General features: G+C 57.8%; 1 protein-coding gene across 4 annotated transcripts; it reads left to right on the top strand.

Moving 5' to 3' along the window:
• Window positions 1-404: 404 nt before the first annotated feature.
• Window positions 405-12997, top strand: SLC27A4 (solute carrier family 27 member 4). 4 transcript variants are annotated; one of them, XM_066256068.1, is made up of 14 exons: window positions 434-524; window positions 719-857; window positions 2633-2799; window positions 4428-4822; window positions 6371-6529; window positions 8281-8350; window positions 8462-8553; window positions 9328-9437; window positions 9685-9894; window positions 10058-10184; window positions 10865-10999; window positions 11195-11359; window positions 11451-11597; window positions 12210-12997. In XM_066256068.1, the coding sequence occupies exons 3-14, from the start codon at window positions 2639-2641 to the stop codon at window positions 12365-12367; spliced, it is 1929 nt and encodes a 642-aa protein (XP_066112165.1). In that variant the 5' UTR covers window positions 434-524; window positions 719-857; window positions 2633-2638; the 3' UTR covers window positions 12368-12997. The 4 variants fall into 4 exon arrangements, with proteins under 4 accessions (XP_066112168.1, XP_066112165.1, XP_066112166.1 ...); XM_066256069.1 differs by having other exon boundaries at window positions 445-524; window positions 730-857; XM_066256071.1 differs by lacking the exon at window positions 719-857 and having other exon boundaries at window positions 405-524.
• Window positions 12998-13516: the final 519 nt, after the last annotated feature.

The raw sequence follows: 13516 nt of genomic DNA, 5'->3' as shown, positions 1-13516 counted from the left end.
CACGGGGAAGAGTGCTTTAATTTACCTAGGTCTCCCAAAAAGAATGCGCCTTATACTCTGGAAGAAGTAGGTCCAAATACTTAGACCAAAATTTCATTTTTAATCCCTATGAACAGACCCTGAAAACTTTCCTTACACCTTTTAAGGACTTGTACAGGACTAAGGGATTAGCACTAAGGGATTAGATTAAGGAATTTATTCAAAGACACATGGCAAATGTGGATGCCCAGCATGTTTTGATTATCAAGGAACCAAGTTTTCAGAGGCTCAGAGCTGCACAGGTTTGGGAAGCTGGCCAATGGCACAGCGCTCAGCAGGTAGCACGACGAATACGGTCATTGACTTGGAGGTTGGTTTGTTGTAGGGTTCAGAGCAATTAGAGGCCAAAGTTAGGTACAGGTCTCCGTATCTGTGTCAGATTGCTTACAAGATAACATGGATGGAAAAGGATTCCAAGTTCATTGTTGTCCCAGAAGCGGAGGTGAGAGGTGCTCAGGTCTGCAGGTCCTCTGAATCTTTTAAAGGTACTGTGACCATAAAATAAAATACCCAAATGGAATTGAGGGTGGGGCTCTACTTTTGTTGGAACTCGAACCCACAACCTATGAATTCCAAACTCATCGAGCAGTCCGACGCGCTATCCATTGAGTCACAGAGCCAGTTACCAGAGTTAATCCTTTCTTTGCTAACCTCTCTGTCTGAAAACTACACTTTTAAGCTCTCTTCTAGGTGTGGCGCTGGGTCTTTGCTAAACTCCTCCTGGGTTTAAACGCTGACTCCAATTCTCCGCCAACGTTGCTGGTGAGGGTACTCTCACCCACGTGCCGACACCCGGGGTTTGGGAGTTCGGGTCCCAGGTAGAGCCTGCCTGTCTCTCACCGGTCCTGGGCGGGGAGAGAGGGGTGTTGGGGGGGGGGGGGGGGGAGAATCTCCGCCGCGCGGACTACAACTCCCAGAGTGCCAAGAGGCCGTCGCGCGCGCAGGGCGGGCTGGGCCAGGCGGCATCGGGAGCGCCGGGGCTGCGCTGCGCCGCTGGCTCTGCGGCTCGCCTACCGCCGGGAAGGCGCGGAAGGCGGTGTTGCCGGCCGGAGCAGCCGGTTTGGGCTGCTGGAAGCGGACAGAGGAGGAGCGCCGAGGGCGGGCGGCGCTGGGCGGCGGGCGGGGCTGGCCGGGCCATGCAGGGCGCAGAGCCGGCGAAGGGCTGCTGAGACCCGGCTCTGCGCGCCCAGGGGCGGCTGATGCCCCCCGCGCTCCCCACTCCGCTGCCGCAGCCGGGCCGCATCTGGACGGGGCCCCGCGCGGCGGGGCCGACGCCGGGTGAGCATAAGACGGGAGAGTAGGTCCCCGGGCGGGGGAATGTGTCCGGCCCCTTCCAGGGGAGGTGACGGTGCCGGCCTGGGGTGGGAGGCGCACCCTGCTGCTTTGTCTTCTTGCCAGGAGCTCGGCTACCCTGGCTCTTTAGGGGCCAGGGCTGTCCGCAGTGACCTGGGACAGGGGCCCGAAGGAATTAGGCATCCCCTCGTCTCCACACCTAGACCCTAGCACCCAGCCTTCCGGGACGGGTTCCTACCCTCTGTCGGGCGGGCTCTGGGAGGCCAGAAGTCTGAGGACCTTGGAGACCCTGATCTTGGATTTGGGGGCTCAGGTTCAGTGCTCCTTCCCGGCTTTTCCTCTTCGCATGAAGGAGGGGGTGGTGTTCTGTAAGGGCTCCTTGTAGTCCAGACTGTGTCCTCATCCTGGCTCTCAGGCTCTCAGGCTACATTACAGCCGTGACCTTCACCCCCTTACCAGAAATAGGAGGATCCTAAGAAAACCTCAGTCCCGTCCACTGCCCCTTTGAGCAAACCCGTAAAGCGCCAGGAATAGAATCCAAGTGTCCTCATCTCAGCCCAGCCAGCTGTTCTTCTCCCCCTGAGCCCAGTCCCTAGACAGTCATCTGAGTGTGCTTGTGGGGGTGCCTTCAAGGCCCTCTTCCTCTCAATCACCTTTCCCCTCTGGGCGGTCACCTCAGACACCTCTGGACTCGACCACGTTTGCTCTGTCGCCCTCTACGGGCCAGCAGAGGCATGGATGGCGCTGCCAGAGCCTCTGGGTAGGGACAGAGCAGGGTCCCTTCCCAGTTAGCTGCCCATTTGGATATTGTGGCTTGGCCTGTCATCCACAGAACCTCCCTAGGACTTTGAGTACCAAGTCGAGCTAGGGGCACATAAGTTAGTAACCCTCTCCAAGCCATTTTGTTTAGGGACTGGATGTTAGCATAGTTGACTGTCCTATTTTGTCTGGAAGGATTTCTGAGAACAAGTCTCACTACACCCATTGTGCACAGGGGGAGACTAAGCTCTAAAGTGGGAAAGGGACTTGCCCAGGGTCACTTGAGAATCATGGGAGAGCTGGGACAAGGGGGTTAGAACCCAGCCTCCTGTCACCCCTGCAACTCACCTTAAGACCCATGCCTCTAACCTGACCCTTCCAGGCAGGCAGCCTTGGAAAGGGACCCCATCCTCAGCCACCCCATTCAGTATTGCTAAGCCTCACTTCAGGTTGGCCCCTGGGGGTCACAGTGGCCTGGCTGACTGTGCCAGGAAGTGGGGGACTGAGGCATTTGAATCCACTGACTACCCTGTGCCCATAGGCCACCATGCTGCTCGGGGCATCTCTCGTGGGAGTGTTGCTGTTCTCCAAGCTGGTGCTGAAACTGCCCTGGACCCAAGTGGGCTTTTCCCTGCTGCTCCTCTACCTGGGGTCTGGGGGCTGGCGCTTTGTCCGGATCTTCATCAAGACCATCAGGCGCGATGTCTTGTGAGTACCTGGTCTAACCCTTCTGGGTATCTCCCACACCTCTCTGGGCTCCTGGTTCCCAGAATTCCCCTAGACACAGCCTTGGCCTCTCCCAGCACAGGGTACCTGAGCACCAAGGAGCAGCCTCTGCTTCATAACCTTCCCCTGGCACTAGTACCTGGACCTCCATCTCCAGTGGCACAGTCTCCTGGAGAATCTCCCTAGCTTGGTGCTCCTTAGCTTGGGCCATACTCGGGGGCCTGGGACATTACGTGGAACACCGGATGTGTTGAGGAGACATTTGAAGGGGGTTCAAAGGACGTGCTGTAGCTTTTGAGATGGTGACAAGAACCCTGGGGGAAAGGTCCTGTCCTTGGATGCCATGAGTCCGAGAGGGCACTGAGTTCGAGAGCAGGGCCCAGAATAAGATGTCTGGGAGAACCTGTGCCCCAGGGAATGTCAGGTGTGCTCCACAGAGGTGTCTTATGCCAGAAACACCTGCTGCCACCTTCTCTGTGCCAGCTGCCCCGGGCTCTGGGGTCCGGAGAGGAGCAAGGCACACCCAGCCTGGGCCAAGCTTAGGCTGGTCAGGGAGGTAAATAGAGGACACAATAGTCCCTGAACTGGCAGTGTCATGCAGGTAGGGACCTTGGCAGTCTTGCTCACCATAGTGTCCCAGTGCCCAACACAGTGACCCACACCCAGGACAGGCAGCTCAGCACTTGTCAATCTGGGTTGATTGCAAAACGAAGTACTAAGTGGCCACTACAGGACAGGTGGCAGCAGCAGAGAGCTGTGGGAGTGCGGACAGAAGTGGCTTTAGGCCAGGACCCGGGGGGATGAATCAGAGGTCTCCTGGAGGAAAAGTCGTGTTTTCTTTTTTTGTTTTGGAAAAGTTGTTGTTCTTGAGAGCTACCTCAGGGTGGTGGGAGCAAGGGTTTCCAGCCAGAGGGTATGGCATCAGCAAAGGCGTAGAAGCCAGGAAGCTGGGAGAGTCGGGGTCAGAGGTGGCAGGGGCAGGGCAGGAAAGGGGTGGGGTGGCCCGCAATTCCACAGACAGTCGCTGAATATCTCTGTGCCTGGCACTGAGTGGGGCCCGGAGGACAAGGTCGTGAACAGGACAGAGCCCTCTCCTTGCTGGGCTCACAGACAGGAGGAACAGACAAACCGCCAACTCATCCTTTGTTTACTATGGCGATGTGGGGGGAGGTATGTTACGGCGTTGTGGGAGGCCCCGAAAGAGGAGGTTGTACCTTGACTTGGGCCCTGGAGTCCTGAAAGACTCTGACAGAACGGAACGGCGGGCGCAGAGCAGGCGTGGACGGGAGTAGGAGTTGAACTCTGGAGCCAGAGAAGCCTGGGCTTCAAAGTTCAGTTCAACCGCATTCCGCCCCATGTAGTGAGGGCAAGCCACCTGCTGGCAGAGCCTCAGTTTCCCCTCTGTACAGGGGAAGGAGTAGACACCCCGTCCTTGTGTGACGTCAGTGAGCTGGTGTGGGTAACTGCTCAGCACACAGGCGGGCAAGGGGAGTCTTGCAAGTGACGGGGATCAGGAACCTCAGGCCCAAGGGGCAGCACCCTGGGCCAGGATATCGGGACCCCCGCTCCCAACCCCAGTGGTCATAGCTCCCTTGCTGGCTCCCACACAGCGGTGGCATGGTGCTCCTGAAGGTGAAGACAAAGGTCCGGCGGTATCTGCGGCAGCGGCGGACGGTACCCATTTTGTTTGCCTCTACGGTACAGCGCCACCCAGACAAGACTGCCCTGATCTCTGAGGGCACAGACACCCACTGGACCTTCCGTCAGCTGGATGACTACTCAAGCAGTGTGGCCAACTTCCTGCAGGCCCAGGGCCTGGCCTCCGGTGATGTGGCTGCCCTCTTCATGGAGAACCGCAATGAGTTTGTGGGCTTGTGGCTGGGCATGGCCAAGCTGGGTGTGGAGGCGGCCCTGATCAACACCAACCTCCGACGGGACGCCCTGCGCCACTGCCTGACCACCTCCCAGGCCAGGGTCCTCATCTTTGGCAGCGAGATGGCCCCAGGTGAACCCCAAAGGGGCAGGGGGCAGGGAGGGAATCCCATGAGTCCTTGCACAGACCGCATCCTCCCTCCATCCCTGGGGAGGGCTGTATAGCTCAGACTTTGAGACAGCCTGTGTTCTGCCAGTGGTAAGGATGACCCTAAGTAAGAGATGGGAATTCTCTGTGCCTCCTACCATTTTCTTTTCTTTTTGTATTTTTTTTTCTGAAGTGAGAAGCAGGGAGGCAAAGAGACAGACTCCTGCGTGCGCCCAACTGGGGTCCACCCAGCATGCCCAGTAGGGGGCGATGCTCTGCCTATCTAGGGCATTGCTCCGCTGCGATTGGAGCCATTCTAGTGCCTGAGGTGGAGGCCAGGGAGCCATCCTCAGTGCCCAGGCCAACTTTGCTCCTTGGCTGCAGGAGGGGAAGAGAGAGAGAGAGAGAGAAAGAAAGTAGAGGGGGAAAGGTGGAGAAGCAGATGGGTGCTTCTCCTGTGTGCCCTGGCCGGGAATCGAACCTGGGACTTCCACACTTCGGGCTGACACTCTACCGCTAAGCCAACCGGCCAGGGCCCCTCCTACCATTTCAAGATGATACTTTACCTGAAGCACTAACAAAGTGGCTGGTACTAGCTGAGCCCTCAGATTGGATGTAACCATTCTTGTGAGTGGTTAGACCTCATTTCCTCACCTTGAAATGGGAACAAGAGTGTTCTCTGCTGTCCGGAGAGCTTCTGTCTTATGTGCTGCGGCTGAGCATGCTGCTTTGCAGGAGCAGCTCTAATCTTACAGAGCCTGGGGAGGAAGGGGTTGTCGGCAGCTTTGTAGGTGAGGAGACTGAGGTTCATAGTGGTGTGAGGAACTCACCCAAAGTCGCACAGCTGGTAAGTGGCAGGACCCAGATTTGGCCTGAGCTTGGCCACAGTGTCCCTATTCTTTGTCCCCATGGTGCAGTGGTTTGTGGTTAAGATGTTGAAAGGAGAGGAGGAAGGACTCATCCATAAGAAGGGAGGTGTTTGGACAAATCAAGAGGAAGTCAGGGGAAATGGGGCCGAGTGGGTGGCTGTGACTGGCTCATGACTGGCTCTTGCCTGGGGCGGGTGACCCTCTGGATGTCTGTAATGCACAGGGGAGCCTGAGAGAAGGTTCCCACTATCTGAAGAGACTGTACTCCAGTTCTCCCTTCTAACCAGATATCCACGGACTAGCCCAAGACGGGGTGAGCGCCAACTTTGGTGAGATAGGGCTGCCTTCGATTCCCAGCCTTAGCACATTCTGGCTGTGAGGAAGCCCCTCCCATTCTCAGAGCCTCCGTTTCCTCATCTGTAAAATGGACTGACACTGGTACCCACGTCCTAGGGTGTGTGAGCAGGAGAATGCGTGTGAAGAGCCCACTGTGTAGCTAGTCAGCAGCTAATGGGAGCTACTGCTCCTAGCAGTACTTTCCCTATAATCAGGTCCCGGGTGCTTCTTTCTCCCCCCAGCCAGCCAGCTCCCCTGACAACATGAGCAGAGTTCCCGGAACACAGGGTTTCCTGGCCTGCCTTTTCATCTGCTGTTTCCCCTGTAGCTGTCTCCGAGATCCATTCCAGCCTGGACACTTCAATCAGATTCTTCTGCTCCGGTCCATGGGAGCCCGGCTCAGTGCCCACTGGTACTGAGCACCTGGACCCCTTGCTAGAAGATGCCCCCAAGCACCTGCCCAGTCGCCCTGACAAGGGCTTCACAGGTGAGCCTCCCACCCCATCGAGGGGCTGTGAATAGCCACGGACAGACCACGGGCCTCAGGGCCAGAGGCCTGGGCTCTGCATATCTTCTGTGTGACCTAGAATGAGTCGTGTCACCTCCCTTTTCCATCTGGGAGGATGGGGACAGGAACCCTGGGGTTGCCGTGCAGGTTAAATGAGCTGACGTGTGTGAAGGTGCTAGGCACGGTGTCAAGTGCAGCGGAGCTCACAGAGTTCCATTCTGAGTTGAACGAGCCTTCATGGATGCCTGACTGTAGGGTCATGTGGAGCCCAGGAACCTGTTGTTTCTGAATTTTGTTTGGGGTGGGGCCAGGAGCAAGACCCTTCAAATACTTATCCGGCACCTGTTCCGGGCAGGCCCCAGCTGGGCTGTGATCCTCTCTCTGCACTGGGGGCCGACCTTCCGCACGCCTCCTCCAGGCAGTCCCCTGGGCCCTCTTGGCTCTCTTTTTTCACACTGCCTGTGGCACCAAGAGCTTGCTGTATCTCCTGGTACCTCAGAGCTTGGATTGAGTTCAGATCCTGGCTCTGCTGCTCCCTTTGTGTGACCCTCTGAGCCTTGGTTCATACAGCCATAAAATTTGGGATGGTAACATAACCTATTTTGTGGCGTGACTTTGACTATTGAAAAATATGCAGTGGGAAGCTAGGGTGTGACAGTGACTGGTCATTGTCCTCATTATAGTCATTTAACCTCTGTCATATGCAGATCTCATCTCTTGATGCTTTTTGTAAGGCACTCGAGGGCAGGGACCCAGGCAGGTTCAGTCTGGTGCCCTCGTGGCGTGTAGTTTAGGGCTGGCAAACAGCAGGAGGTGGTTGATGTGGAACATTCTGTCATCCCATGGTGTTCCGGATCTCCTGGGGCCTCCAGCTGGGGCCGAGCCTCCTACAGAAACCGGAATGTGAAAGGCTCTGAACTGGGCTGCAGGGTGGGGAGAAGGAATGGTCAGGCTGCTACCTCAGCGCCCTGCTTCCTGCAGCTAATGCCTCCCCACGCTCTAAGATTGGGGTAGGCGTCACCTCCTATAGGAAGCCCACCCTGATGCCTCCTCCCCTCCTGAAGCCTGGGTCAAGAACCGCCACTGGGCCTGACCAGGCGGTGGTGCAGTGGATAGAGCGTCAGACTGGGATGCAGAGGACCCAGGTTTGAGACCCCGAGGTCGCCAGCTTGAGCGCGTGCTCATCTGGTTTGAGCAAAAGCTCACCAGCTTCGACCCAAGGTCACTGGCTCGAGCAAGGGGTTACTCGGTCTGCTGAAGGCCCACGGTCAAGGCACATATGAGAAAGCAATCAATGAACAACTAAGGTGTCGCAACGAAAAACTGATGATTGATGCTTCTCATCTCTCTCCGTTCCTGTCTGTCTGCTGTCCCCATGGGCTTTGACAGGCCCTGTGCTTTCTGGCACTTGATGCTTGGTACTGGAATGCCTGTGTCTTCATCTTCCTGTCCCGCTTGGCTGCAGCCTTCACTAGGGCAGAGCCTGTACCCGTCTTAGTCACTGATGTCTCCCTGGTCCTGGCACAGAGTGAGGGCCCAGAAGAAGTTTGTTGATGAAACAGATGCAGGCATGAGAGCAGAGCGGAGCCTGGGGTCAGCAGAGTAGGCTTTTTGGAGGAGGTGTGATAGGAAGAGGTATTGAATGATACATACATACAGATGTCCGTCTGACCCCGTGCTTGGCCCTGTGCTGCTGCCTCTCACAGCGCTTATGTGTCTGTTTCCTTCAGATAAACTCTTCTACATCTACACGTCGGGCACCACAGGGCTGCCCAAGGCTGCCATCGTGGTGCACAGCAGGTAAGGGGCAAGGGCCTGGGGGGAGAGCTGGGGGTGGCAGGGCCCAGGAGCCTCCCCTCCTGCCTCCCCAGGGGCCCACTGAGCGCTCCGCCTCTGCCCTCCCCCTCCCAGGTACTACCGCATGGCTTCCCTGGTGTACTATGGGTTTCGCATGCGGCCCGATGACATTATCTACGACTGCCTCCCGCTCTACCACTCTGCAGGTAACCTGGGCCCCTCCAACTCCAGAACCCCTGGTGCTTCGAGCCCCACCCCCCTGGCCAGGTAGCATGTTGCAGTAGAAACATATGAGCTTTGTCAAATCAGATTCCGTTCCAGACGTGGCCACTGACCGGAGCTCGGAATGAGGATGGCCACACCAGTCTGATGGCCTGTGTGGCCGTATCCCTCCGGGCACCTGGGCTGGTCTCACTTGTCAGTTTATTTCCACTGACATACATGGCCTTGCTGCTTGGTTTTAGGATCTTAGGACAGAGATGGAATAAATATAGTTTCTGCCCTCAAGGTGCTTAGGGTTGGGTATGTGTTTGGGGCAGGATGAATGATGGGAAGACCCCTCACATGATATAAGAAATAGCATGGTGAGTGTGGGACGGCTAGGGAACAGGAGCTCAGCTCAAGGGAAGAGCCCATTGATGGCCAAGAAGGCTTCCTGGAAGAAGCATGCCCAAGGCAAGAAGATGTGAGGTGCAGAAACCAGGTGGGCTAGGTGGGTCCCTCCAGTTGAGTGGCAGCATTATGAGTATAGGAGCAGGAACCTGGGGCCTGCTCTGTAAGTTCTGGGGGAATGTATCCTTGATCCCATAGGCACTGGGGAGCCATGGAAGATATCTGACTAGGGGAGAGGTATGATCATTAGTGTTGGAGAGAGGACAAGAAGGAGAGACCAAGGAAAAGGGCCTTTGGGCTGGGCAAGAGGAGGCTCTGGAGGGAAGGTCTGCCATCTTCCTGACCTCCAGAGCCCACTCTGCCTGTAGGAAACATCGTGGGGGTCGGGCAGTGCCTGCTCCATGGCCTTACTGTGGTCATCCGGAAGAAGTTCTCAGCCTCCCGGTTCTGGGATGATTGTATCAAGTACAACTGCACGGTGAGTAAGCGGGAAGGGGATGAGCCACCCCGTCCCCTCATGACCCTCCCACCAACCCCACTTGGGGACATCTGACAGCTGAGGCAGCCAGTTGTTCACTGTTCAGATGGGGAGGCTGAGGCCCAGAGAGGAGAAGGCCTGTCCCTGCTGGGGAGGGACAGAAGTAGCAGGGGCAGAGCCCGAAGGCACGGGGAGGGTGGGTGTCAGCCACCCCAGGGACCCAGACGCATGCCAGGTCTGCCCCCAGGTCGTGCAGTACATCGGCGAGCTCTGCCGCTACCTCCTGAACCAGCCGCCCCGGGAGGCGGAAAGGCAGCACCGGGTGCGCATGGCACTGGGCAACGGCCTCCGGCAGTCCATCTGGACTGAGTTTTCTAGTCGCTTCAACATCCGCCAGGTGGCCGAGTTCTACGGGGCCACTGAGTGTAACTGCAGCCTGGGCAACTTCGACAGCCAGGTACGACCCAGGTTGGCACGCAGCTGGCCCACAGAAAGCACAGGCGTTAGAGGGGAGGGCCGAGTTCCAGCGAAGGAGTGTGGGCGCTGAGTGGCCCCCAGCACACACTGTTCAGTGTCAGACCCACGGTGGGGAGCCCAGGCCCAAGTCTTGGCCTTTACAGGTGGGAGCCTGTGGCTTCAACAGCCGCATCCTGTCCTTCGTGTACCCAATCCGGCTGGTTCGTGTCAACGAGGACACCATGGAGCTGATCCGGGGGCCCAATGGCGTCTGCATTCCCTGCAAGCCAGGTCTGTCCTGGGCTTGGAATTGGAGGTCCCCAGGGAGGGGTTGGCCCAGGAGAGAGATGAGACAGGAATGGGTGGGTAGGTGACCCTGTTCTGACCGATAGCCATCCATCAGTTCTTCTCTTAGGGCTGAGCTGTGTATCTCTGCTCCCATCAGTTCATGTATCCATTTTTCACCATCCCATCCATCCGTCAGTCCATTCATTTACTTTCGTGTTGAGTATCCTGGGTCTAGGCCGCCTGGGATGAAGCTCGCTCAGCCCGTTAGCTCTGTGCCCGGGTCCCGCCTCTGCGGAGGGGCTGGTGGTAGCACCGCTCACGGGTGGTTTTGAGGATCGTGTGGTACATATAGGAAGCTCAGGAGCTGAGCCAGGAGCCCAGGGAGTGCTGGCTTTGGCCAGACTGTCCAAGTCAGGCCTGGCCACCCTCTCATCCATTTGTTCATCTTTCCATCTGCTCAACTGACCGGACATCACTAAGGCCTGCAGATGTCAGGCTTGCCAAGAGCAGCTCCCTGCTCGGGGTGGGGGCAGGGTGGTGCCCAGGCTAGCAGAAGAAATGGGCATTTCTGTGGGAAGCCATGTGACCGAAGTCAGATCCACATGCAGGGTGCATTTGGGGCCAGGGGGACCAGTGGAAGAGGCCACCCAGAGCAAATCTGGCCTGGCCTTCCCTGCCCCCAGGTGAGCCGGGCCAGCTGGTGGGCCGCATCATCCAGCAGGACCCCCTGCGGCGCTTCGATGGCTACCTCAACCAGGGTGCCAACAACAAGATTGCCAAGGACGTCTTCAACAAGGGGGACCAGGCCTACCTCACCGGTGGGTGCACCTCTCCCAAGCCGTTCAGAGCCCTGTCAGAGAGCGGGGGTGGAGGAGGATGGAGGGCCTTCCCCACCTTCAGAGAATACCTTTCCAGGACTCCCTACAGCAACGCCAATCACTGGGATCCAGCAGAGGGCCCGACTCCTGCCCTCGGGCTGTGAGCCTGCCTTGGCTAACACGACCCCTCCCCAGGCGATGTGCTGGTGATGGATGAGCTGGGCTACCTGTACTTCCGAGACCGCACGGGGGACACGTTCCGCTGGAAAGGCGAGAACGTGTCCACCACGGAGGTGGAGGGCGTACTCAGCCGCCTGCTGGACATGGTCGATGTGGCAGTGTATGGCGTCGAGGTGCCAGGTATCTCTGTAGGACAGTGGGAGGTGGTGGGTGTGTGTGGGGAGGCAGAGGGGGCACTGCCAGCCACTCACTGTCCACTCCCTGCCCTTAGGAACTGAGGGCCGAGCCGGGATGGCTGCCGTGGCAAACGCCACTGTCAGCTGTGACCTGGAGCGCTTCGCACAGCTCCTGGAGAAGGAGCTGCCCCTCTACGCCCGCCCTATCTTCCTGCGCTTCCTGCCCGAGCTTCACAAAACAGGTCTGTCCCTGCCTGCCCCAGCGGGCGGGGTCCCGGCCCAGGCCCCTTCCTGGGTGGCCAGCCTAGCCAGCAGGAAACCCAGACCCAGACCCCACCCTGCTCTCCTTAGTCCTTGCTGCCCGGCCTTTTAACACCTTTCAGAGGTGTTAAAATCTGAAAATGTGTATCTTAGAATCCATGGAACACAGTTAAACCCTCTGGTGTTGCTAAGTATATTAAATACCATCACACCTGTACTTGGGAGGTGCTCAGATGAAAGTTCACAGAAGACCCAAGTTCTGCTCCTCCCTCTGCTGTCACTCACTCTGGCCGTGGACAAATAGCTTCTCTGCTTCAGGTTGTGGTTTCCCCATTTGTAAAAAGTGGGTGGGTAATGCAGCCCCCCTTCCCACTCCCCACCCCACCCCACCCCTTTGCCAGGGCTCTGAGAACCACTGTGTAATGAGCGGAGGGAGCCTTCTTTGCAAACTGTAAAGGAGTCTGCCCTCCATAGGTGCCTTTTTCTATGTTTCTTCAGCCCTCTCTCTGTCTCCGGCCCTACTGGGTGAGTTCCCGGGAGCTCAGCCCCTGCCCCGCACCCTCTGACTCTTTCCCGGTCTTCCGCTTCCTCAGGGACGTTCAAGTTACTGAAGACGGAGCTGCGGAAGGAGGGCTTTGACCCTGCGGTCGTGAAAGACCCGCTGTTCTACCTGGATGCCCGGAGGGGCCGCTATGTCCCACTGGACCAAGAGGCCTACACCCGAATCCGGGCTGGCGAGGAGAAGCTGTGATTGGCCCTGGACCCTCTCGGGGCCAGCGGATGCTGGATCCAGAGCCCCAGCTCCCACCCCAGAGGGGTCCTGGGCAATGCCAGACCAAAGCAGGCAGGGCCAGGCACCTCGACTGTGAGGTGCTGACCCCCCTCAAACTGCCAAGTGACTCACTGCCGCCTCCCCCTTGCCCCAGTGGCTTTTTGTGAAAGCCCTGTGTCCACAGATGTCTTCGAGGCTGAGACTGACTGGGCCCCTCAGGATGATGTCTCGGGTCAGGTCAGGGGGAGGGGGAGGGTTTCCAAGCACTCCTCAGAGAGCAGGAGTTTGTCAATGGGACCAGGGCAGAAGCCCCAGTACTCAGGAAGCCAGCAGAGTGGGCAGGGGTAGAGTGGCTGTCAATCAGCTGGTCGAAGAGGATCCTGGTCCCGGAGCTGCAGGATGAGAGAAGGCCCCCCACCTGCAGCAGGCCATCGGACTGAACATCCTTCCTCTCTCTCGTCCTCTCCCTGGGTGGCTGCCTGGCGTCCCTTAGGCAGGGCCCTTCTGTCTGTGTGGGTCTGTCCATGTCACCTCCATCTCAGCCCTGACCTGGCTTTGAGAGCAGGGGTGGGAGGCACTCAGGGGCCAATAAACTCTGCCTTGACTCCCCCCAGCCTGTGTGCATGCCACCTGAGCTCCCTCCAGCCTGCTTAGGCCCCACCTCCTGCTCCTCTGGCCCCTTTACTCGTCTCTTCACTCACTTGGACTTAGGGCTGGTAAGATGCCACAGCCCCCCATTTCAGTTCCCAGTTGAGTCTGGCAAGGTGTTTGTTTAGCTGGAAAGTCCAAAGTAGCTCTGTCATTTATGAGCTTGTGGTCACGGGCAAGTGACTGTCTTATCAGTGAAACGGGAATAATCAGGAAGATCCAGATTGCTGAAGGTAGCCATGATGAGGGGAGGGCTGCTCAGAGCCTTGGAGAGACGCCCTAGCCCAGAGCAGGATCCCACCTCCAGACCCTGGCTCGTGCATTTCCCCAGAGGTTCGCAGGCTGTGCCGGGGCAGAGCAGGGTTACCTAGCTGGCTCTGGCAGAGTCCAAGACAGCTCCTGGGACAGTCTTACCAGGGCTGTGGAGTCAGCAGTGCCCTCGGCCCCATCACGAGTCACACCTGGGCTGGAAGTGTATGG

Source organism: Saccopteryx bilineata, chromosome 2 (assembly GCF_036850765.1).
Source record: "Saccopteryx bilineata isolate mSacBil1 chromosome 2, mSacBil1_pri_phased_curated, whole genome shotgun sequence".
NCBI classification, from domain to species: Eukaryota; Metazoa; Chordata; class Mammalia; order Chiroptera; family Emballonuridae; genus Saccopteryx; species Saccopteryx bilineata.
Note: the sequence above shows the minus strand (reverse complement) of the source record. Positions and strands in the feature narration are given on the sequence as shown.

Bases quoted from the DNA above. Each gene is read 5' to 3' on its own strand.
- SLC27A4 (XM_066256071.1), top strand. From the start codon at position 2,639: ATGCTGCTCGGGGCATCTCTCGTGGGAGTGTTGCTGTTCTCCAAGCTG. The intron at 10,185-10,864 runs GTCTGTCCTGGG...CCCTGCCCCCAG, and splicing joins CTGCATTCCCTGCAAGCCAG to GTGAGCCGGGCCAGCTGGTG. The intron at 11,598-12,209 runs GTCTGTCCCTGC...CCGCTTCCTCAG, and splicing joins GCCCGAGCTTCACAAAACAG to GGACGTTCAAGTTACTGAAG.